This window comes from Lactuca saligna, chromosome 4 (genome assembly GCF_052625555.1).
Source record: "Lactuca saligna cultivar CGN05327 chromosome 4, ASM5262555v1, whole genome shotgun sequence".
NCBI classification, from domain to species: domain Eukaryota; kingdom Viridiplantae; phylum Streptophyta; class Magnoliopsida; order Asterales; family Asteraceae; genus Lactuca; species Lactuca saligna.
In genome coordinates this window covers 268,207,248-268,232,449 of record NC_136420.1, presented here as the reverse complement: position 1 = coordinate 268,232,449, position 25,202 = coordinate 268,207,248, and the positions used below count along the sequence as shown (strand labels likewise).

Here is a 25,202-nt window from a genome sequence, read left to right as displayed (position 1 = left end):
AAACGAACAAGTAATGAGATACGTCAATTATGGGGTGACGGCTAAATAAATATTAGTTAATGTGGAACAAACCCTAATAGCTTCTTTCACAGAAGAGATGTGTATGAATTACACAGCCTCCCGCTCTGATACCAATTGATGAGATAAAAACCTTTATGATCGAATAGAGCTTTGAAACAGGTATATAAAGAATGTAAAGCAATACTCAAGAATGGATTTGAATCTGTCGAATGATTAAACTTTCAATCCTCAGCAGAACTCGATGAAGAACTTCCGCTGTAGAGGATTCTTAGGTTACAAAAAGATAACTTCTATAATTATACTGTAAAACTCTAATCAATCGGTTACGTAAAAGATGCATGCAAGCATCTATAAATACACAAACCCTAGAAAATAAGATACGGATGGACAGGCCCATACCGCACAAAGAATGGACTAGGAAGTGAGCCCAAGACGCAACACCAATAACCCAACACAGGGGAAAAATGGTCAAGAAACCAATAAACCCCACCAACATTTAAAAAGCAATCAGCAACCAGGAGCACAAATAGAACCAGGGAAGATCAAGAAATTATGTCAACAACTCCAAAGAACCCAGGAGAAACGTATCAAGAAACCACCACACAAACGCAAGACAAAAGTAGAGGAAAATTTTTCAAAGGGATGAACTCATCTCAACATTACACAACATTCTGATCCAAAATCCAAAAAAAGAAAGCAACCTATCTATATCATGACAACACCCTAAACAACCGGTCTAATCAAAATTTCATCAAAGGTCTCAATGTATAAACATACAAACATGAATACCAGAAATGAAGATTCAATTAAGAAACAACCAAAAACTAAATTCACACATAATTGGAAAAACTATCAAATCAAAAAAACCAAACACGAGGAAAGAAAAACATACACTAGCAAGACTAGTCTAAAATTTTTATTTTCAATCTATGAATATATAGATAGCACTCCATACAGTAGCCAAACGACAAATGGATTTTAAAACGTGTCAAAATCAATTTTAAAATCTGTGCCAAACCACAAATGAATTTTAAAATCTTCTCCAAAATCTACGCCAGGCACTAAAGAAAAAATTAGGTCTGAAGATCAATATACTGACACAACCATTGTAGCTAATCCTGCCTCATGTATGATACAATAAGACAATGGGAACAAAAAAATAATAATACTTGTAGTAATTAATGTAAATTACAGACTCAAAAACACTTTGACACTTAGATGCATCTCGGACTGTACTGTATCTTCGGAATGATCATGACTTCGGAAATCATCACCTATGAAATGCTTCACTTCGGATTGCTTAAGGATCACTTTTCATGTTCTAACAATCCCTTGACTAGGCATTTTCTGCCTTTCATCATCAGGAAGATTCCATATTTTATTCTACTCTTGTCTCTGTATATGACGAATGGCTCTCTTCCAGTGGGTTGATATGCACTATCTTCCGTCTGCATAAAATCTATGTGATGTTTTCCCCCTCTTAATCCATTCCGAGAATTACATCGAACATACTTAAATCGAAAGGTAAAAGCTCTCTAGCCTATTGCAAACATATACATTCCTACCACCAGCTACTTCTACTAAGATAGGGGTACTTAGCCTAAGTAGTGATAATCTCAGTTTTCTACTAAATTCAAGCGATATAAATGAATATCTGCTCCATAAAAAAAAATATTTGCAGGAATTTAATTAACTAAGAATGTACATGAAGTAGCATCAGTGTCTTCATTTGTTTCATTGAGGGTCATCTGGTAGTTTCGACCCTTAGGCATTGGTGGCAAGATTCTCGGAGTTTTATTGTTAGCTTTTGGCTAATCCACCTTCATGTGCCCCTCCTCTACACAATTGAAAAAAACTTTTCCTTGCACTAGGAAATTTGTAGAAATATACCCTGGCTTCTTACACTTAAAGCAGAAGACAAAGTCATTGAATTGCTTTTTCTTTCACTGATCGCACCACTTCCTTTCTTGGATTCTTTTAGGCATACTGCTTAACTACAAAAACTTGTTTTTGTTTTTGTTGTTGTTGTTGTTATTGTTGTTGTTGTTATTGTTGTTTCTTTAGGACCCATCAACTTTCCTCTTCTCACCAACATCAGCTATTTTGATGGTCCTTTTCTAAATCATATTCTCCACAACTTTGCAACCCAGATAGTTGCCTTAAAAGTCGGTGCCTGCTTTACCAGTACAAAATACTCCCATGGTAGTCCCTTGGAGTACCTATCAATCTTGGCCAGTTCATCAGGGACCACTCGTAGTGCAAACTCCATTTTGTCAGTGAGAGCATCGGTATACTCATAAACTGTCATGCTTCCCTTTTTCAATGTTAGGAGCTTATTCGCCAACTCCAACATGTCCTCAGGTGAATAAAACTTCCTCTTAGAGTGGCTCAAAAACTCTTCCCACATTAGTTGCAATGGCTTGTTAGGGCTTAATGTTTTCCCCAATGTGTTCCACAACCTGATTGATGCACCCTTAAATTGCCTCACAACATAGGTGGTTTGAATCTTGCCAGTGCAACCACATGTAACGAAAGCCATTTCCATTTCCAAGATTTAGTCCATTACTCCCACTTAGATCCTCCTTACGGTTGAATGATGATGACTTGCAATTCATGAAGTCCTTATACTTGCAATAGCCCTTAGGTTCATTATTCCTTAGGACCTCTGGTTGCTCTGGTACTTGATAGCTTTCCAAGTCATCATTGGTTCCTTCATGAACTGTTTCTGGACGAGAAGGAATCGGTCGATTGTTAACTTTTTCAACAACCACCGACTCTTTCATCACAAGCACTCCTCCTCTAGCGTTAGCTAGTTCCTGAAGTAAGAGCTCCCGAAACTCGCATCGTTGATTGAGCATTTCTTGCGTCATTGCCCTAGCTTCATTCATTATGAACTAAGCAGCTCCTGCTCCGAAATTTTGAGGTGCTTGACCTCCTTCGTTTTTGACGACTCTACCACTCCTCGTGATTATCATGACATACTATAGTCGTAGAGGTGAGTTGTTTTATAAGGTGATATATTACTTACTATACACATACATATCTAGCATGAAATTAGATTTTAAGGCATCTTCCTATAATATGCTAGCACTAATGTCTAAAGCAACTAAGGTATGTACCATAAAGCATTCTATTGCACAACTAACCATTCACACTTACATTCTATTTTTATGTCTAGAATTTACCTAAATTCCTAGTTCACTTAACGTAATTCTCTAAGACCAACTGTGACATCCCCAATTTTCAGAACCAGTTAACACTTTTTATTTATGCTTTGTTTAATTGAGATGCGGAAATTCATAGTTAATTAAAACATATTGCGATAACTAAAGTTATTTCGTTATATTAAATTTCGAGGAAGTCATTGTTCATATCGAAGCGTACATTACATCGTAAATATATAAAAGGTCCTAAAATACTATAACTTGTACATTTCTTATTTCACTCGGTAACCTAACTAAGCTTCAGCAGCCTTACGACCACTACATGTGATGCACATAAAATTTGTGGGTCGGGTTGGAGAAACCTGGTGATATGCATAGGGTTTTTAAGCTCATAATAATTAATGATAATAAATCGTAGTGTTTTTCCTGTAAAAAACTCATTCACAAATTATATAGGTATATAAAATTTGACATAAATGTCCTTAATACATTCTACCTAGCCCAACTGATTCCTCATGAATCCTAAGTCAACAATTATCTGGAGGAATCACCTTACCTGATAAACCGTTTGAGTATTTGGTTGACTACACAGTTAGGGGAGTTCATAGACAATATAAGTCATATAAACTCAACCAATGTTTAAAGTGATTGATAAATATTTTATTTACTCTTGTGGGTTATAGGCCCACACTAGAAACGTAACTTGTTAGACCGCCTAAAATAGTCAAGTATTGTCATCTACTATGGTCGATGACCCAAAGATACTTGCTAGTTGTCTGATCCGGACCCACTCTAGCCTAGAATTAGACCTAGTCAATATCCAGCTTATTAGGAACTAAACACCTTATAAAAGTCCTATTATAACTAATTCGGACTTATAGTAAAGGCAATTATGTCCATTGCAGTCCCTGTTAGGCAATACTATCATAGTTATATAAATAACATAGAATACATATAACTTAGGTAAGAAATAATTTTCCTAGGTATAAATACTTTTATTAATATTATGCACTGGATATTAACTACAAATTCACCTGACAAAAGTAGGTGACTGGAGGGTAGGGCAATGCTTCGCCTTAACACTTCCCAATGACCTAGACGTATAAGGTACTAAGTCCTAGTCTAGTTTCATTATCTTAGAAGCTATTTAATGGTAGTCTACATTCCTCAATAAACCTAATGTCTACATCAAGATCTTTAAAGTAAGAAATAACCAGATAAGATTATATGGGAGGTAGAGTCTGTTTGGTATATATAGTATACTGTTTGGAAATCTTACTTTAAACACCTCACTAAATCCATCCTAGACATCACTCTCGTAAGTAGATTAATCAGAATAAAGACTTGGAATCACTCATAAATCTTAATTACAGGTTCATAATAACCACTATGACTATAATTAAAAGTTACAATTAAAATAAATAAGCATAATTTGACTTATAGAATAATCTAACGAAAACCGAGAATTATACGGGCAGAAATCTAACCTGAGAGATTCTATTCTCCAAAAATCTGACACCGTAAGGGTTCGCTAAAGTAGTTTGGAATTAGAGAGTAAAAGGGCTGAAAAGCTCGAATAGATTCAGAGAGAATTTAAGTGAGGGGGTGAGGATGAAGATGAAAATCATGTCAATTTATAGGTAGAAAATGAGTCTGCACCGCTCACTGTGTTCCCTACGCGCCACGCATATGGTCGGAAGTGGTGCGTGTCACTTTCCTATGGCGCGACGTGTCTCGATTTGGGTGGTGTGTCGATGCGCGCTGCGCATCTGTCCGGTGCACGCGGTTTCACGATTTTTTTTTTTGGATTTCTTATAAAATTCATATATTATTTCTAATTTAGATTGTTTTTCCTAACAATACTTATAAATGTTCTTATAAATGTTTTCTAATTTATATTGTTTTTCCTAACAATACTTATAAATATTCTTTCTAATTTAAGAATTCATATATTCTTTCTAATTTAGATTGTTTTTCCTAACAATCAACTGTTCTAAATTTCGGTATCAGTGTTGCACATTGTTGCGCCTGTCTAATAAAAAACAAAGAACGAAAAAACTAAATTAAATTAGGATCCCTTTTGAAATTTTGTCTAAAAGGATATATTAGACCAGAGGGTGTTGAATGGAAGCTTCTCTGACTTTTTGTAGGTCATATGATATTTTCTCTCACTTCTTTCCATTCACCTAGAACCTAAGGAATGGGTCATACCTTATTTTCTCTAACTTCTCTTCCCTCACTTTTTTTATTAAATAAAATTAATTTTTTTTATGATTTATAATTTTTAAATTAATACTAAACATAAAATTTAATTAAAAATAAAAAACATTTCATTAATTAAAATAAAAATTACATTAAACCTAATATTTAAATAAGTAGAAAAAAACACGCAAAAAAAAAAAAAAAAAAAAAAAAAAAAAAAAAAAAAAAAAAAAAACTCGCAACATAGAAAACATAATTAATATCCTACTTTCATATAAACCAAATTACGTCACTCCTGCACGGTACGCTCTGACATTCTAAAATATTTGTCTCATTTGTCTGTGCCTATACAATATGCTAGCTGACGAATTGCAGTCGTGCGTTTTTGAATGGGAGAGAAACCTTTTTTCCGCCTTGCATCCATTTTCCATTGGAAATATGGAAAACGGCCTTCCAAATCGTCAACAATACGTAAGAATAGTGCATTCCTCATCCGGAACCGACGCCGAAACTTTACAGCGTAGATGACGTCATCTGCAAAATAATATTCTATAAGGCGATCGTGTCCGGCTTCGTGATTTCTACGCAACGAAGACTTTTTTAGCTTAGGTTGTGCACGTGATGTTTCGCCTAGTCGGTTTCGATAGTATGTAACCGTTTTCGCCATGACGGAACCGATAAATTTAGTCACCTCTACAGCCGTCGAATCGGATAATGAAGATGATGACATTTTGAATAATATTTTTTGGAGAGAAATATAGATTATTGGTTAAAAAAAATGTTATAGTATTTATAGGTTAAGAAAAGGGAAAGAAAAAGAATATATATATATATATATATATATATATATATATATATATATATATATATATATATATATATATATATATATATATATATATATATATATCGGTTTGGAATAAATAAATAAATAAATAAATTAAAAAAAAAATTAAAAAAAAACTAGCCAATCGTTTTAAGAGAGAGAGATAGAGAGAGTTGGACTCTCTCCCCCCACCCTCTTCCCGCGTTCCCTTTCCTGCACCCACAGTGTGATATTTCTTCGTGTCGGAAATGATCCCCTGGTTTTCCTGCTCTCCACTTCGTCCGACCTTAATAATATGCTTTTATTGTAGTTTTTTTAATATCCTTTTATGGAAGGACTGACAGTGTATGTTTTGGAAACCGCAAAGTTGTAAACTACTCCCTCCATCCCAAAATTATAGTCCATCTTTCCTTTTTGGTTTGTTCCAAAATAATTGTCCACTTCTAAAAATAAATGACATTTTTACCAAAATACCCCTCATTATTACTTAACTAACTAAGCATTTAATGGAATATTAAATGCAAAGTAAGGACAAAACTGTCATTTTATTAAATAAAGTTAGTGGTAATTAATGTTTTACTTAATCTGTGTGTTTTTTGTCTGTAGACAATAATATTGAGACGGAGGGAGTATTAACTTTCAAAATGTTGCATTAAATTTGTAAATCTAACTAAAAGGTAGGACCATTTTTGTAGTTTTATTTTTTAAATAAGATACGAGTACTAAATAACAAATTAAGTATAACTTTAAAAAATAAATATGCTCATGTGAACGTAATGCAACAAATTTAACGAAATCTTTAAAAATTGGTAAGGTTCGAACCAAAGATGTTTTTGCTTAAGAAATACCTCAACAATATGAAATATGAATGTGTAGTTATTCCTAAACCAACAATTTTTCTCCACATACAATAATTTATGTTTTATGAAGTTGTACAACACAAAACTTTAATGCAGAGGGAAAAATTTTGTTGGAAACGAATTAGTTTCCAATACATTGTTTTATTAGCAAACAAAGAATAATTGTACTCACCGCAATAAATAAAAAGAAAAAAATAAAAAGAAAAAAATAAAACATAGATATGATTCTATTACATCGGAATACTAAATAGCCCAACCGCTAACATTTTGCCACGCGTAGATGATATTCCCGAACTCCTCTTTGGCTGCCGACAAAGGAATTACGTAGCTAGCATACGTTCAATCACGCAAGCTTCACCGTGCACTCACCAATCCGAAAACTTGGTATTAAAGAGATTGCCTAACTCGGTTTTCCCTATCATACATAAATAATGATCTTCGGATTGGTTATTATCAACTTTTACACAAGTGATCGTATTGTTTGTTGAATGAAATGGAAAGGTATGAGGAATTAAAACACATAGGATCGGGGAACTTCGGTGTAGCAAAACTTGTAAAGGATAAACAATCTGGCGAGCTTTATGCCGTCAAGTATATTGAGAGAGGCCCTAAGGTTTCTTGTTTTCTGGAGTTTATCAAGATTCTTTTTATGAGTTAATTCATCACTTCAAGTTTTTGAAACGATTTCAGATTGATGAGCATGTCGAAAGGGAGATTTTGAACCACAGGTCACTTACGCATCCACATATTATCAGATTCAAGGAGGTAATTGTATTAATATTTTTCTAAGCTTATTGATTCGAGACATGTTTGCTTTTGAGTTTGTATATGTGTATGCTGAATGTTTAGAAGGGCAGGTGTTACTAACGGAAACTCATCTGGCCATAGTCATGGAGTATGCAGCTGGAGGAGAGTTGTTCGACAGAATTACTACTGCTGGTAGATTCAGTGAGGACGAGGTACAGTTTCTTTGATTTGTTTTTATCCTTTGATTTTTTTTTTTTTTTTTTGTATTCTTTCACATAGGTATAAAATTAATGGAATCTTCAGGCAAGGTTTTTCTTCCAACAACTAATATCAGGCGTGAGTTACTGCCATTCAATGGTAATATACTTCGCATTCAAAGTCATTACTAGAGCATCCACAATACAGTAGGGTGGTTTTTAATAAGTTTTTTTTTATGAGAACTCATAGCCATATCATAAATGGAAATTTTTTAACAAACATCCAAAACAGATGAGCTTTTTTACAATGGTTATTTATGAATTTGTGGAGCAAATGGTTAAAATAGTACTAGAAATTCAAGTAACAACATCCATTAAACTTCTAAATATAGTGAAAACATTATGAAGTGAAAAAATTCACAATAAATTTTTTTACCTTTATATGTATATAGTTTATTTGACCTAATAAACACTTACAAAAATTATTGTTTGCATCCTCTTATTATTACATGTTTAACAAAATCGTGTGAGCCCAATTTTCGGTGTTGAAATAATGAATATAAAAAAAAAAACTTATGCAGCAAATTTGCCATAGAGATCTCAAACTAGAAAATGCACTTTTGGATGGGAGCTCAACACCACGTCTTAAAATTTGCGACTTCGGATACTCTAAGGCAATAATACATTATGAGTACTTCAAACTAATTCATTTTCCTTCCTTGAATTAATTATAATGCAAAATACGTATATTTGCTAACTCCATTTCACATAAATTTTGGCCTATTAGTCCTCAGTGTTTCACTCGCAGCCCAAATCTACGGTTGGGACACCTGCATATATTGCACCCGAAGTCTTGTCAAGAAAAGAATATGATGGCAAGGTAACTTCCAAAAACAATATATTTGTGGCCTTAGTTTGTTTAGGTACAATAAATGATAGATAGATAATTGTTGGTTGTGGAGACCTATGTAGATGGCAGATGTTTGGTCTTGTGGGGTTACATTGTATGTGATGCTTGTTGGTGCTTATCCATTCGAAGATGAAGATGATCCGAAAAATTTCCGAAAAACACTCACCGTGAGTCTTTTATAAAGTTTTTTATTTTTATTTTTATTTCTAAAAGAAAAATTCAGTCTCTTCAACTTTGTTCTTGTTTATCTTATAAATTAAGAACATTGTATTAACATACTATGGCAGCGTATACTTAGTGTCCAATATTCAATCCCAGACTACGTTCGAGTTTCTGAGGACTGTAAGCATCTTCTATCTCGAATATTTGTAGGGAGCCCCGATAAGGTACATAATTACTTCAAAGGTTAATACAATATGATCCTTTTTTGTTTAATCTCTTTTATGGACAAAATATTTGGCTTTAAATAGATTGACATTAGCCTCATAACTAGAGCATATATGGATCAACTAATTATGGATGTAATTATATATTTAAATAGAGAATAACTATACCAGAGATTCAGAAGCATCCATGGTTCTTGAAGGAGCTGTCAGTTGAACTCATTGATGGAGATGAATCCATCTTGGATATGGACAAGGAAACCCATGTTTTGCAAAGTATCAAAGAAGTAAAAGAAATACTACAAGAAGCTAGAAGATGTACATTGGGGACTAAGGATAAAGAGAGGAATATGGATCTTGAAGATGATATCGATACTGATGCTGAGATCGATGATGATATAGAGACAAGTGGGGATTTTGTCTGTGCATTATAAGAGTTGGGTTCTTCGCGTCACTACATGGAAGTAAATGATATGAGAAGGATAGTTATCATGATTAATTAGAAGCTTGTAGTGTTCATATAGCTTATGGAATTCAAGGACTTCTTTTCCTTGTGTCGTGCAAGAATAAAGCCCTAGTACTTCACGAGGATATCAATAATGGAGATTGCGCCACATGATCTCGAACCTATCATGAAAAAAATCAGTCATGTGGTATAAGTTTGCTCCAAGTCATATGTTATGAAAAAGATAAAATAATACATAAATGAAGTGACACCTTAGTTTAGTGTGTTTGCGAGTTACTACTTGTTTATTCGACCCAACGGTATAGGAAGCATCTTTCACTTTTTAAGTGACACCATGACACCATAGTTTTTCCCTCACGTTTTTTTCCTTCACAAAAACTTAGGATGTCACACCCCCGAACCATCAGAAATAACAGCGGAAACGTCCGGGGGCGGGCGACGTCATGCGTAATATCACAACAATCGTATCATAGCAATCAAAGTAAACACAACCATTACATTACAATAAGAATATTTACATTTGTTTGAAAACATAGTTTGTGTACATCAAAAGTAACAAAAGATAAAGACGAGACTCCAAAATGATCCGTCTTCTCCAAAAGTAGTCTATCGTTGTCCTGAGAATATAAGCGGTTTTGAAAACATATGAGCATAAAGATGGTGGGTTCATAAGCATGTTTTTGTATGGAAAACTAGTCATTGAATTTGTACAAATGGTTTCTTTTCATTATAAGTAAAATGTCGTTTGTATCGAAAACCATTGTTATCAAGTTCTAAAATATGTATGCATGCTTTCCAAGAAAATCCAATATTTTCTAACATGTTTGTTGGTTACTATATGAAAAGTATATTCTTTTTGAAACCTTGACTACCACCGGTATATAGTGTATGTTCTGTTCAAAACCCTGGCTACCACCAGTATGTAGTGTATGATCTGTTTGAAAACCTTGGCTACTACCAGTATGTATAGTAGTTTTATTACTTAAAATAAAACCAAAGGTTGGATCCCTGGAATACCCTCCGGTAACTAGATAGGTAGCTTTATTAAGTAAAATAAAACTATGGAAGAAAGAAATTTTGTAAACAAATGTTTGTTTATACTTATTGTGAGTCGTATAACCATGTTAATATGACCGGTGAGCTCCTTGACGTTTCTTCAGGCGTCGTACGATTACAAAATTTGTCACCCCAGGCATGCCCGCCTATCTGTAGCTAACAGTTCAGGTGTGGGATTGTCGGTCCCGAATAGATCTATTCACAAATTTCACGCTCTCCCTCCAGGAGACTCTTGTTATACTAAAGGTGAGGATTTACTGGTACCCCGAGGGGCATAACGAAGATAGGTTTTCACAATCTTGTATTAACTAGTTTACGTGTTGTTCTGTTGTTCTCGAGTTCGAAATTGTTTGTATACGGCGTAGATTATAAATAATTATACACAAAATAATTATTTAGTAAGATACTCTCATTATCTGAATGTAGTAATGGATAAACTAAATATGTCATAGTTTATGGGTTGACTTCGTACATAGATTAAATTTTTAAATCCGATAATGAATTCCCCAAACTATACCTATTATAGTTTGACTTATAAGTTGTGTTCATATACTGTTTTGAAAACTATGCAATTATGATTAGAAAACGTCCCTTATGGTCCACATATTACAAAAGGGATAAGGTATCTAAATATTTGATGTAAAATCGTTGTAATTGCATCAGTTTTTAAAATGTGAAAACCTTTATGTGTGACTTGTATTCCCCCCCCCCCCCCTGAAAAACGTTATAAAAACTTATAAAAGCATAGGGGTATAAACTCACAGTTGGTTGGTCATAAAGGATTGAACCGGAAGATCCTTAAATCGATGCGTGTGTCACTTAACGGAATCCTAATATCAAATAAATAGATATATGTATCTAAATTAGCGATTTCGTTAGATAAAGTGTTAGATAAACACTTGGTTTTGATTAAGGAATTTTATCGGGACTTGGTTGAATTGAGAAAACAGGCTTTTCCCCACGAAAAAGTTGTTTATGGTCGAGAAGAGAATTTACGGTCGACAGGCAGTTTACGACCGTGAACTAGGGTTTACGGTCGTAAACTGAGTTTACGGTTCTTGAAGATTTAACCGTAAACGGGTTTACGGTCTATGAAGACTGACCGTAAACTCAAGAACAGTGATGTTGATTTCAATGAAAACGCGTTTTAGATGCTCCTACACAACCTCCAGAAGTGTTTCCTGATGGTTTTCCAAGAGAAATGAGGGTGTTTTCGGAGTTTACGGGCAGAGGTTCTAGAGAGAGAATGAGAGAGTTTTTGGTCCAAAGTGTTCAAATGAGGGTGGGGGTCTCATATTTATAGGAGATTTTGTGGTCGGTGAGTGGGGTCCACCCGACTCCAACCGTAAACAGGATTTACGGTCGTCAACTGAGTTTACGACCGTAAACTCGTCTTGGACCGTGAACTTGGTGTTTTTCGAGGAAATTCAAGTTTTTCGCATGATTTCCGTTTTATTCCGACAAGTATAAATTACACATTATTTATTTAAAACGTAAAGTCTTTCCTAAACTAAGAAATTTGACGGAATTTAATAAAAACCCAAATTTTATTAACGGAAATTGGGTAAGGATAACAGAAAAAGTTTCGTGTTGTCACATCATCCCCCGTTAGAGGGAATTGCATCCTAAAATTCTAACCTAGAATACAAATCATGGATTAGGAAAGAGGTGTGAATACTTCTATTTCATCTGAACTTCGAGCTCCCAAGTGAATTCAGGTCCCCGCATGGCGTTCCAGTGAACTTTCACTGTCGAGATGCGAGTTTGTTTCGTTCATTTGATCTCTCTATCCATGATTTCGAACGGTTCTTCCAAGAAGTTAAGGTTCTCTTTGATTTCAATCTCATCGAGGGGAATCACAAGGGTTATGTCGGACAAGCATTTCTTAAGATTTGAAATGTGGAAGACAGGATGAATGTTTCTAAGTTCGTGCGTTAAACGAAGTTTGTAGGCTACGGGACCGATCCTAGCAAGGATCTCGAATGGTCCTAAGTACCTCGGATTTAGCTTTCCATGCTTTCCAAAGCGTATCATGCCTTTCCAGGGGGAGACCTTCAGCAGCACATGGTCTCCGACCTGGAACTACAAGGGTTTTCATCGTTTTTCAGTGTAGCTCTTTTGTCGATCTCTCAAAGCTTTCAGTCGTTCCGGGATTTGTATGATCTTATATGTGGTTTCGCAGATGATTTATGGGCCTGTGAGAGTGTTATCACGGACTTGACCCCTTGTCTACCTGCGTGTCGCTCACCTCAACCCAGCACAGAGGGGATCTGCACTTGCGGCCATAGAGTGCTTCCAACGGTGCAACCTTGATGCTGGTATGATAACTGTTGTTGTAGGACAATTCAACCAAGGGCAAATGGGTGTCCCACGATTTACTGAAGTCGATGACACATGCTCGCAACATGTCTTTCAAGGTCTGGATGATCCTCTCACTCTGCCCATCTATCCGAGGATGGTAAGCTGTACTCATGTCCAGCTTAGTTCCAAGAGCTTTCTGTAGGGACTGCCAAAATCTCGAGGTGAACCTGCTATCTCGATCGGAGATAATGGACAGAGGTACCCTGTGCAGTCAAACTATCTCTTGAATGTAGATTCGTGTGAGCCTCTCTATTTTGAATGTTTCTTTTATTGGCAGTAAGCGAGTGGATTTTGTCAGTCGGTGGACTATTACCCAGATGGTGTCGTACCCACTCGGAGATCTGGGTAATTTGGTAATGAAATCCATGGTAATCCTCTCCATTTCCACTCAGGCATCTCTGGCTGCTGAAGCAAACCTGAGGGCTTCTGATATTCAACCTTCACCTTGGCGCAAGTAATACACTTGCCCACGAAGGTAGCAATTTCTGCTTTCATGTTTGGCCACCAATATAGTTTCTTGAGATCAAGGTACATCTTGTCCGAACCGAGATAAACACAGTATATAGTCTTGTGAGCTTCATTCATGACAACCTCTCTGTAACCACCGAACTTTGGGGTCCAGATCCAGTTCATGAAACAATAAACTCCGTCTCCCTTGATCTCTAGTTTCTTCTCCATTCCTCTTAAGACTTTGCCCAACACGTTCTCTGGCTTTAAGGCCTCTAGATGAGCCTCTCTGATTTGTGCGGATAAGTGGGAGTGGATAGTCATTGTTAGTACCTTCACTCTACTACCTGAACATTCCTTCCAGCTAAGGGCATCCGCCACCACATTGGCCTTACTGGGATGGTAGCGTATTTCACACTCATAATCGTTGAGTAGCTCTACCCATTGTCGTTGTCTCACGTTCAACTCTTTCTGGTCGAAGATATGCTGCAGGCTTTTATGATCGGTGAAGATTGTGCACTTGGTTCCGTAAAGGTAATGTCTCCATATCTTCAATGCGAAGACCACTGCTCCCAACACCAGGTCGTGAGTTGTATAATTGACTTCGTGTGTTTTCAACTGTCTTAAGGCATAAGTCATAACTTTTCCACGCTGCATGAGCACACAGCCTAAGCGCTGATAAGATGCATCGCAGTAGACAACAAAGTCCTCCGTCCCTTCAGGCAAAGACAGGATAGATGCGCTCCATAGGGTCTGCTTCAACGTTTGCAACGCAGCGTCTTGTTTTTCACTCCAACAAAAGGGTACACTTTTTTGTGTCAGAGTGGTTAAGGGTTTGGCAATTCTGGAGAAATTTTGGATGAACCTGCAATAATAGCCAACGAGGCCCAAGAATTGACGAATCTTTGTGGGCGTCTTCGGTGCTGACCAGTTCTCTTTTGATTTGATTTTGGAGGGGTCCACGTGTATGCCTTCCTCGCTTACCACGTGACCCAAAAAAGTTACTTTTCGAATCCAGAATTCTCACTTGGAGAATTACGCATAAACCTTATCCGCTCTTAGAGTTTCCAGCACTAATCTCAAGTGTTGTTTGTGATCTTCCTCGTTTCTGGAGTAGACAGGTATATTGTCGATGAACACGATAACGAACTTGTCCAGGAAAGGAAGGCATACCCGATTCATCAGGTCCATGAATACTGTCGGTGCGTTGGTTAGACCGAAGGGCATTACTACGAACTCGTAGTGACCATACCGAGTCGGAAATGTTGTCTTAGAAATATCGCTCTTGTAGACTCGCAGCTGATGGTATCCTGATCTTAGGTCTATCTTCGAGAAGTAGCTGGCTCCTTGAAGTTGATCAAAGAGGTCTTCGATTCGAGGAAGAGGGTAACGGTTTTTGATACTGAGCTTGTTCAGTTCATGGTAGTCGATGCACATCCGAAAAATCCATCCTTTTTTTTCACAAATAAAACCGGGGCTCCCCAGGGTGAGGAACTTGGTCTGATGAATCCTTTGCTGAGCAACTCATTGAGCTGGCTGGATAACTCCTGCATTTCTATTGGTGCTAGGCGGTATGGGGATTTAGCTACGAGGGTAGCTCCGGGGATTAAGTCCATGCGAAACTCGACTTGGCGTTCGGTAGGAATTCCCGGAAGCTCTTCAGTAAAGACATCAGGAAAGTTACAGACTTCGGGGATGCTCTCGAGGTCTTTAACTTCCTGTTTTTCCTTAATAACATGGGTTAGGAATGCAAGACACTCCTTTCGCAGAAGTTTTTGGGCTTTGATGCATGAGATGATACAGAGGTTTGAATTGAGTTTATCGCCATAGATCATGAGGGTTTCTCCAGAGGTAATATTGAGGTGGATAGCTTTTTCGTAACAAAGGATATCAGCACGATTGGGGCTCAACCAATCAATGTCAATGATGACATCAAATCTCTTTATGGACACCAATATAAGATCGATTGGAAAGGAATGATCGTCTAGGGTAAGGGTATAGCCTACGAATATGTCGTTAGTGCTCTATTTCTTACCGTTAGCCATCTCGACAGTAAATGTTTCGGTTAGGGGTTGAGGTTTAAGTTTGAGAAGATGTTTGAATGCATGGCTAATAAAACTTCTCTCCGCACCAGAATAAAAAAGAATGCATGCATAAGAGTTGTCGAGGAGGAACGCACCCGTAACAACGGTAGGGTCAGCAACTGCCTCCTCTTGCCCCATCGCTAGAACTCTCCCGGTGTTGCCATTTGTTGTTGCCTTGGGGCAATTTCTCTTGTAATGTTTGACCTCCCCACATCCATAACAGTCTTGACCAACACCTGCTCTAGATGCCTGATTAGTTGGTTGGACTGGTGTTTTGCAACTTCTAGCCATGTGACCCTTCTTGCCACAGATGTTGCAGAGCATTTCACGGCATAGGCCGGAAATGTGATGATGATAGTTGCATTTGCTGCACCAAGGGAGGGTACCAGTATATCTGCTGGTAGGTGTTTGAGTTGTAGAGGGAGCGGTCAGGAGTATTGGCAGCGTGAACTTCCACCATATGTTGTTTCTTGAAAGGCTCCTGTGAAGACTGGCCCTTTCTCAGCTTCCAGAAATTTCTTTTCTCACCACTCCCTTTTGCTAGTTCGGGAGTGGCTGTTACTTTATCCGGACCAACCCCGTGATCTATGAGAGTCTGTGCTAGGAACTTGGCAATGTCAAAAGTGATTGGCCTGGCAGCCAAGACATTATCTTGAGTTGGGGGTGTCAATCCCCATATGTATCTCTCTATCTTCTTGCTTTCCAGGGTGACCATTCTCGGGAAAAGAAGCGCTAGGTTTTCAAACCTAGAAGTGTAGGCAGCAATGTCAGAACCCTTCATCTTTAGGTTCCAGAGTTCATGCTCCATCTTCTGCATTTCACGCGTTGGGCAGTACTCGGCGAGCATGAGCTCCTTCAAGCTCTCCCAACCCATAGCATTTGCTACCGACAGGGTTAGGGATTTGACCCGACTATTCCACCAGGTCAACGTTCTGTTGGTGAAAGTGCAAGCGGCGAATTTCACCTTGCTGGCTTCCGAACAGGAACAAATTTTGAAGATAGACTCGATCTTCTCGAACCATCAAGTCAGGGCTATAACACCTCCGTTTCCATCGAAGGACGTGGGTTTTGCATTCATGAAGTCTTTATAGGAGCACTCCTTCTGATGCCCTTGATTACCTTCATGATTTTGGGAATGAATACCACTCTCGGAACCACCAGAACCACCAAAGTTTATTTGTGACAAAGCGGCAGTCACGACAACAGTAACAGCTGCCTGGAACATAGCGTGATCGAACTGAGGAGGTAGTGGTGGTGTTGGATCCATCGAGGATTTGTTGTTCTTTTTGTTGGGTCTTTTCTTTGGAGCCATCTTGTTCAATATCAGGACGAAGAAGATGATAAGTCCCTCTGACTTTAGAAACAAGAGATATGAAACAAGGTATATCTCTATATGATAGATAAAGTGTTCTACTAAGCGATAAATAGAAGAGAGCTACTAAAACAAGTAAACCATCGCTAAGAAAGAATGAGTAGCAACACTTGGAATGAATTTCTACAGTTTATTCGACTCTTACTAAAATACTCCCATAGTGTTTTAAGTTGTAGATTTTGTGATATTGAAATCTTGTTGTATGGATACTTGGTAAGCTTTAGGCCTGCTGCAACACCGCAGTCACTCCCAAGCATATGTTGGTCATGTCTCGAATAAATATAGTTGATCAGGCTATATTGACCCTATACATGATTACATAAGTACCCAGGTTTAACCGCAGTATCCAACATCCAAATTACTTTTGTTTGGTTCTTTTTACGATACGGTTTCTGGTAGGTAGGTATACTTGTATACTTTTTGTAAAAATACTTGTATTTTAAAAGTATACTTTTAGTTCAGAGCATTACGGCCCCTTTGTGTTTATAGTTGTATACCATGTAAGGTTCGGTATACTTAGTTCACTATAAACAATAGCTCTGATACCAATCTGTCACACCCTCGAACCGTCAGAAATAACGGCGGAAACGTTTGGGGGCGGGCGACGTCATGCGTAGTATCACAACAATCATATCATAGCAATCAAAGTAAACACAACCATTACATTACAATAAGAATATTTACATTTGTTTGAAAACATAGTTTGTGTACATCAAAAGTAACAAAAGATAAAGACGAGACTCCAAAATGCTCCGTCTTCTCTAAAAGGTAGTGAAGGTACCTGTCTATCGTTGTCCTGAGAATACAAGTGGTTTTGAAAACGTATCAGCATAAAGCTGGTGAGTTCAAAAGCATGTTTTTGTATTGAAAACTAGTCACTGAATTTGTACAAATGGTTTCTTGCCATTATAAGTAAAATGTCGTTTGTATTGAAAACCATTGTCATCAAGTTCTGAAATATGTATGCATGCTTTCCAAGAAAATCCAATATTTTCTAACATGTTTGTTGGTTACTGTATGAAAAGTATATTTTGTTTGAAACCCGGACTACCACCAGTATGTAGTGTATGTTCTGTTCAAAACCCTGGCTACCACCAGTATGTAGTGTATGATCTGTTTGAAAACCCTGGCTACCACCAGTATGTATAGTAGTTTTATTACTTAAAATAAAACTAAAGGTTGGATGTAACGCCCGTAGATCAGGGCTAGTCAATTTAGAGACGATAAGAGTCAAAAATGACTTTTTTGGGAAAGATTATTTAGAAGGAGGAATCTTAACTAAGATGTAGTTTATGTTACGAGGTTTCCAGATATATAAAGAACGTCGAAATCCGAGTTATAACGAAGAAGTTATGACCTGTCGAAGTTTTGCGATAGAACCGGGACGACACAGCGCGACGTAAATAGTGAATTTACATTAGAGCGATATTTATCCAAAACAAACTAAATGATAATCGAAGATCTCATTGATAGTAGTGCAACGACGGAAATACGGACGAAAACGGACGTCAAACGAAGGGGTTATGAGTTTATAACGGAGTTTTCCTATCCCGACCTACTAAAATAATATATAAGTAATATAATTATAATAGATTAAAAATAAATTCAAAATTATCCAATGGAATCTAAACGAGAGTTGTAGAGAATAATCTCACCTTCGCGTCGAAATAAAGAACGTCGAAAACGGAGTTCGTATGCGAAAGTTATGAATTTCTGAAGTTCGAGGCGCGAAACCGCAAAACTGTCAGATACCACGACGTGGCAAGCAGTGCCACGACGTGGCCAGTCTTCTGACACCTCCGGGAGTCCCCGAAGCCTGAAGATCCCGAGAATTGCAATTCCTGAGCCGAAGCTCTGCCCGCGAGGAGCCCGGTTTTTGTGAAGATCTTCCAGATCTACCGAAGAATACTACTTCTGCAAGTCGTAGTGCTGTCTGATCATCTTCTGATCAAGTGAGTGTGTGGTCACTTTCTTCTAACACATAAATATTAAGTATTTTCTATGAAATACGTGCTATGTGTATAATATAAAGTTGTTTATATATGTGAGTGTATAGTCCCTTTCACAAACACGATTTTAATACAAGTATTGTTTAAATGTATTAAGTATATGTTTTGTGTGAGTATGTAGTTACTTTCTTCTAACACATATATATGAAGTATTTTCCATGAAATACGTGTTATGTGTTATATATTGTTTGACTATTTGAGATGGGCGTGGAATTGATGTTTTATACATGTGTTAAATGATTTAAACTGTGTAAGTATTTATATCTATGAAAATGTTGGGTAGAACATGGGTAGATAGGATAGTTGGTGACTATGGAGTTAGTGCCTATTGTATAAACCTTGGTGACTATGGAGTTAGCGCCTATTGTATAAACCTTGGTGACTATGGAGTTAGCGCCTATCATATAAATCTAGGTGACTATGGAGTTAGCGCCTATCGTATGAATCTTGGTGACTATGGAGTTAGCGCCTATTGTATAAATCTTGGTGACTATGGAGTTAGCGCCTATTGAGTAAACCCTGGCAACGATGTGACTTCGTGCCTATACCTCAGGTCAATCCTTAAGAATGAAGGATAGATGATTCTTAGGGTAGATCCCTAAGATAAATGGAGATAATGGGGATGGGTAGTTGGGTTGATTGTTTGATGATTAAATACAATAAATATATTATTGTGGGTTGAAAACCCTATATGCTCACCAGGCTCCCAAGCCTGACCCACTCAGTTTTCTTTGCATTATAGGTAATGGCAGAAGAGTATAAGTTGGTGGAACTGACAAGAGATTTTGGATTATAGATGAGTAGTTATAAATAACTATTGTAAAGTCTATTTTATACTGTTTTTGCTTTTGGTCTGTATCGGAACATGACATCCTGAGATTTTGTTATTTAATAAAAATACATTCTCTTTGAGAAACGTTTTGATAAATTTTATCATATTTTGTTTTTGGGACAATTTCCGCAACTGTCTTCCTTAAAAAGGATTACTCTGATTTTAAAACAAAGCATAAACAAATCGGTCTTTTCTGGCCACGAAATTGGGGATGTCACAGTTGGTATCAGAGCATTAGTTTAAGCGAACTAGGAATTTGTAGTATTTCTAGACTTAAACTTAGAATGCTAAGCGATGATTGTGAGATGAGTGTCTACCATATTTTAGACACAAGCACTAGTATATTTTAGGAAAGATGCCTAAAATGCTTTTATGTGCTAAATGTTATATGTTTTCCATATATGATGTTCTTTGTTCGGATCCATGGTCTGTAGCCAACCGGATCTGGGAACCTTATGTGTTTAGGATTCTAAGCGTACGACTACGGTATTAGAAATAGCATGTAGATGTTTCGGAGTGAAAAGGAGATGTATACGTCTATCATAAGCCTTCTATGCATGCCTTTATACTCTTCGTTTCATTCTCGTTATTACCACTATGAATATTTCAGGTTGTAGTTAGTGAGTATTGGTATTACGAATGTTTCAACCAACTAAGACGAAGTTTGCATTATAAGTCCTACTAGCTCTTTTATAATCGCTTGGTGTAAACTAGTCGTATATCATTAAGATTGCAAGGGCATTCGGATGGGTGACCCTACCTTAAGCCCACAACCAAACAAGGAAGGGAATGAGGCGGAATCACACATTCTAAGTCCATAGAATATTATTAATATATGACCATAATGTTTACACTAGCCATCATAGATTCTCTAGTAAAAACTTTACGTTTTTGTATAGACGATAATATCGGGTTTTGCCATGTTCTCGAGATGCTTTCAGCCTTTCTCGAATTTTTATTAAGTGATAAGTGATAACTTCTCCTCGGAGCGTTGCATAGGGTCTGCTTTAGTGTTTCTCGTTTGATTAGATCGGTAGGGAACATATGGGTTCGGTTTACACGGCTAAACTTATTCGGATGATGGAACGTTCACTCACTCCCCTGGGTACCCTTGACCCGAAGTTCATGGTAGGACTCGTACCCGGTCCATCTATCATTAACTTGCGCATATAGGTCGTATGTACTTAAGGTTGGCAAGACAGTTGGATGGGTGACTCTGCTCTAAGTCCACAACCAGAAAAGGAACAAGAAATGGGGCGGAAGCACACATCCAATGTCCGTAGAATCTTAATTATACATTATCCTCGCGTATGCACGTAGTAGTGGTAGACTAACCGTATCCGTCCCAAGCTTTTATGCTTGAACCTTGTCTGCTGTATGGGTGACATTCCTGAAGGGTCTCTTGGAAATACTTGTGATAAGGTTTCGGAAGGTATAATACTCCTCTGGTGAGTGTTTTGAGGTTTCACAGCGAGAGAGGACCCGGAGGTCCGTGTCGGGTTTATGTTTATGAGAGACGAAGGTTCCGATATTCGGTGGGCTAGGTGAACAGTCCTTTCGTAGCTGTTAAATCGGGAAAATGAGGACTAGACTAATTGAAATTGAATGGTGACAACAATATCTTTTTAGGTAAAACATGTTTTAAGCTGTATTCGAAAGAGTGCTCATTCGAGTGATAGAGTATTTTGTGTTTCTTCTCAGTGTGTTCGGTTTTGCCCAATGTTATTATTACAGTAGATGATTCATACTACAACATGTAGCACTGGTAGTGAGTGTGCTCTGATAGTTAGTAATGATTACTTTATATCTTGATTTCTAACAGGTCACTCTACGATCGAGAGGTATATGTACGTCGTATCTAATTTGATATTGGTGAAATCGTCGAGTGGGTGGCTCCACTCAAATCCCACTACTAGACATGGAAAAGGAGTCAGGATGGAATTATTTGATTTAAGTCTTTAGTATTTTGATTATAATTAACCTTGATGTATGCACAAAGTCATCACATCTTACAGGTAATGATCCTAAGGTCATATATGAATGTTTTTGATTTGATTTGAACGAGAATGTATTTTAACTACTTTTAGAAAGACAGTGATTTTAGCAAGTATACCAAATTCATTACAAACATGTGGTACTTAAATGTTTTTGTTGTTGGAAACATTACAAAAGTCCTAATAAGGTTCCCTTGTTGCTTCTACTGGTTTGTTCATCACACACCTCCTGCTCCCCCGTCATTCTTCTCAGTTGGACATTCTCTCTTGAAATGTCCCGTTTCACCGCATAGGTAGCATACTGGGCCTACCTTGGTGCTGGTGATTGAAGGGAGGTGCTGGGTCGGGGCCTTGCAGAAATGGACGGTATGTCCTTTCCTATTGCATTTGTTACAGTGTAAAATCTGGAAAACTCCTGTGTGATGGTAGTTACACTTGTTACAATTTGGAAGTGTTCCCATATATTGTTTGTCCGGTGCTTGAGTGATCGATGTTGTGGCTGATGTTGAGGCAGGTGTTGCGACTTCTGTCGTAACTGTAGGGGCAACCACAGATTGCTGTCTTGTAGCAAGTTTGTGAAATAGGTTGCGCTTCTTTTTATCCCGAAACTTCGGTTTCTTGCACTTAGGTTCGTGATTGTCGAGAGACGCTCGCTGGTGTTCTTGATTGTTATTGCGGTCAGTAATTCTGGCACCATCTCCGCGCCCGCTGGTGCGGTTAGCATCGAGCTGCGCCATGACGGCTGTCACGGCTGTCACGGCTGCCGTGTCTGCAGCTTGAAAAGTAGCAGAGTCTATCCGTAGGGTTGGTGCCTTGCTAGTTTGTTGGTTACCTCTTGGTGAAGACATAATTTTGTTTCATGAGGAAAAACGACTTCGTGAGTGGGGGTGATTATCTCAAGTGCATTCTTACAATTTATATTCACATATATAAATTTCGCACATCGTTGTACTATTATTAGTGTTTCTGCTAAACACTCCTAAGATGGAGTTACGGAAATGGGTAGAAGTAGGTTTTGTACGAATGTTAATTTTACCCATCCTAGTTACTATCTTTGCCCAAACACACTTAGCCGAGGGGTCCTGATGGGATCCAATGCATTAGTGCTGGTATGATCGCACCCTATAGGTCTACGAAGACGGCACCTTTTCACCAAAAATTTTAAAGGTGAGACGATAATGAGTCGTTAGAAAGGGCTATTCCTCGTGAGTTTTCTAACTACGTTTATCTTAGTTCATTTTGTAACGTATTTCGTTTGTTATATGGTATTCTGAAAACATTTCATATCGAGATCCTATATATGATAAACTCATGTATTTTAGTAGTTATGTATCCAAGTGAAACCTTGAAATTTGATCCAAGCCAGGTCTTTCTTATGACCATTTGATGAATGCTTAGTGGTATGATTAAGACTTAATAGACCTTTGAGTCTGATGGGTCTGCCGTAAACCCATTATGTTAATATGATTCTAGAAATTTTTAGTTTCAGAGAAAAATTTTACCTAGATGCAGGCCTACACCAGATTATTGTAAGGAAAAGTTTTGATAGCAACTTGATCACTTGATTAGTATAACTGCTTAAATCACAGTTTCGTGCTTACACCTAGAATAGAGTAGCACCAACGCAAACTCATGAACTTAATTTACAAAGTCTTATGAGCGGTATGAACTCTACTCACGACGATCCGTCCCTTGTGATGCCTGAGGCAAAGTCGATGCATCTTGTAGCTTTGCCAATCGACACTTGGCTACAAGCATCCTCTCTTTGAATGTCGTGCATCTACCCTGTTACTCTCTTACCTTTGCCCGAGTGGCGATAAGGTCCTAAAAGAGAGTTGGTCTCTAAAATAGTAGTCTCTTTCCAAGTCTCGGGTACGTGAGACGGTGGGTCTGTAGTAGCGCTCAATTTTTGAACTCAGTTTGCAGTCTCCCTGTGTTAATCCCCGATGTTCGCGATCCGTCGGGTCTTTGTCGGGAGGGCTCTGTCAGTCAGTCCCCCGTGGTTGAGTTCACATGGTGATTTGCTGTCATTGCCGTCGACCACAACCCTCGATCACGGTTGCCCAACGTGGCACATGTCTGATGTAGTCGAAACGGTTCGCGGAAACCCTAACTATGCATGGAGGTTGATTACCTGCATTTTCACTTCTGATTCTTCTCATAACCATCGACCATTTCCCTGGTTGGGAAAGTAGGGGTCGCCTTGTAAGTAGAATCTTGCCATACTACACGTGCGAGAATAAGAGGGTTAGGAAGCATATATTAGTCATATTCCTAGAAATACTTATAGGGGTTTGATCCTCATTTGTTACTTCTATAATGACATAGTGCATACTAATTACATATAACAAGATATGGTAGACCTGCGAATTAGTGATCCTACCCTAGGTCCACATCTAAACAAGCAAAAGGAAGTAAGGCAATGACCACAGATTCTAAGTCTATGATCTCTAAGTTATATATAACTTTAGAGTATCCACTTAGTGACTATAGACCTATTATTAAGGATCTATTTAGTTTTCATATAAGTTATGATATTACAAAATACTCCTATAGTATTTTATATTTTATGTTTGGTTCTTAGTAAATTTCTTGTATGGGAAGTTTTTAGGCTTGTTGCTCAGCACGACCATGCCCTGGCATACCATAGTCACACCTCGGATAAATATAGTTGATCAGGCTATATTCATCCCAAGTCTGATTAGATACCCCAAGGTCTACTCGTAGTGTCCAACTCCTCGTTTTACTTTTGTATTGTCCTAGATAATGATTCTATACTAGTATGTATGTATGTACTCATACTCTTAACAAAAAACTATTTCATTTCTAATAGTATAATTGTTTTGAAAACTTTAAATCAGAGACTTTAGTCCTAATGTATTTACAGTTTGTATATCTTATGTGGTTCGATATACTTAGTTCACTATAAACAATGCTCTGATACCAATCTGTCACACCCCCAAACCAAGGATGGCGGAAACGTCCGGGGGTGGAGGACTTCGTGTATAGTATCACAACAACGAGTATAATAGTGCTCAAAGTAAATACAACCATCATAAATATAATTGAAAAAGTTACACCAAAGTATATGTTCACAGGTTTCAAATCAATTACATTATGATGATAAAATGAACTGTTTCACGATTTAACGTCCCATCCTCAAAATGTTGTTGGTTTTCCTATTCCACTGATTTCCTGAGAGTACAAGTAGTTTTGAAAAAGTATCAACAATTAAGTTGGTGAGTTCATAAGCTTTTGAAAGTAAGAGTTT

General features: G+C 37.6%; 1 protein-coding gene across 3 annotated transcripts; it reads left to right on the top strand.

Moving 5' to 3' along the window:
• The first annotated feature begins 7,316 nt into the window (after positions 1-7,316).
• LOC145043591 (serine/threonine-protein kinase SAPK1-like) lies at positions 7,317-10,036 on the top strand. 3 transcript variants are annotated; one of them, XM_078992294.1, is made up of 10 exons: positions 7,317-7,457; positions 7,575-7,686; positions 7,764-7,838; positions 7,931-8,032; positions 8,124-8,177; positions 8,599-8,691; positions 8,805-8,897; positions 8,990-9,094; positions 9,215-9,313; positions 9,469-10,036. In XM_078992294.1, the coding sequence occupies exons 4-10, from the start codon at positions 7,964-7,966 to the stop codon at positions 9,742-9,744; spliced, it is 789 nt and encodes a 262-aa protein (XP_078848420.1). In that variant the 5' UTR covers positions 7,317-7,457; positions 7,575-7,686; positions 7,764-7,838; positions 7,931-7,963; the 3' UTR covers positions 9,745-10,036. The 3 variants fall into 3 exon arrangements, with proteins under 3 accessions (XP_078848420.1, XP_078848418.1, XP_078848419.1); XM_078992292.1 differs by having other exon boundaries at positions 7,327-7,686; XM_078992293.1 differs by lacking the exon at positions 8,124-8,177 and having other exon boundaries at positions 7,327-7,686.
• The last annotated feature ends 15,166 nt before the right edge of the window (positions 10,037-25,202 follow it).

Excerpts from the sequence above, each read along its gene's own strand:
- LOC145043591 (XM_078992292.1), top strand. The coding sequence starts at position 7,567 with ATGGAAAGGTATGAGGAATTAAAACACATAGGATCGGGGAACTTCGGT. Across the intron at positions 8,033-8,123 it reads GTAGATTCAGTGAGGACGAG|GCAAGGTTTTTCTTCCAACA; the intron begins GTACAGTTTCTT and ends TGGAATCTTCAG. Across the intron at positions 9,314-9,468 it reads TTGTAGGGAGCCCCGATAAG|AGAATAACTATACCAGAGAT; the intron begins GTACATAATTAC and ends ATATTTAAATAG.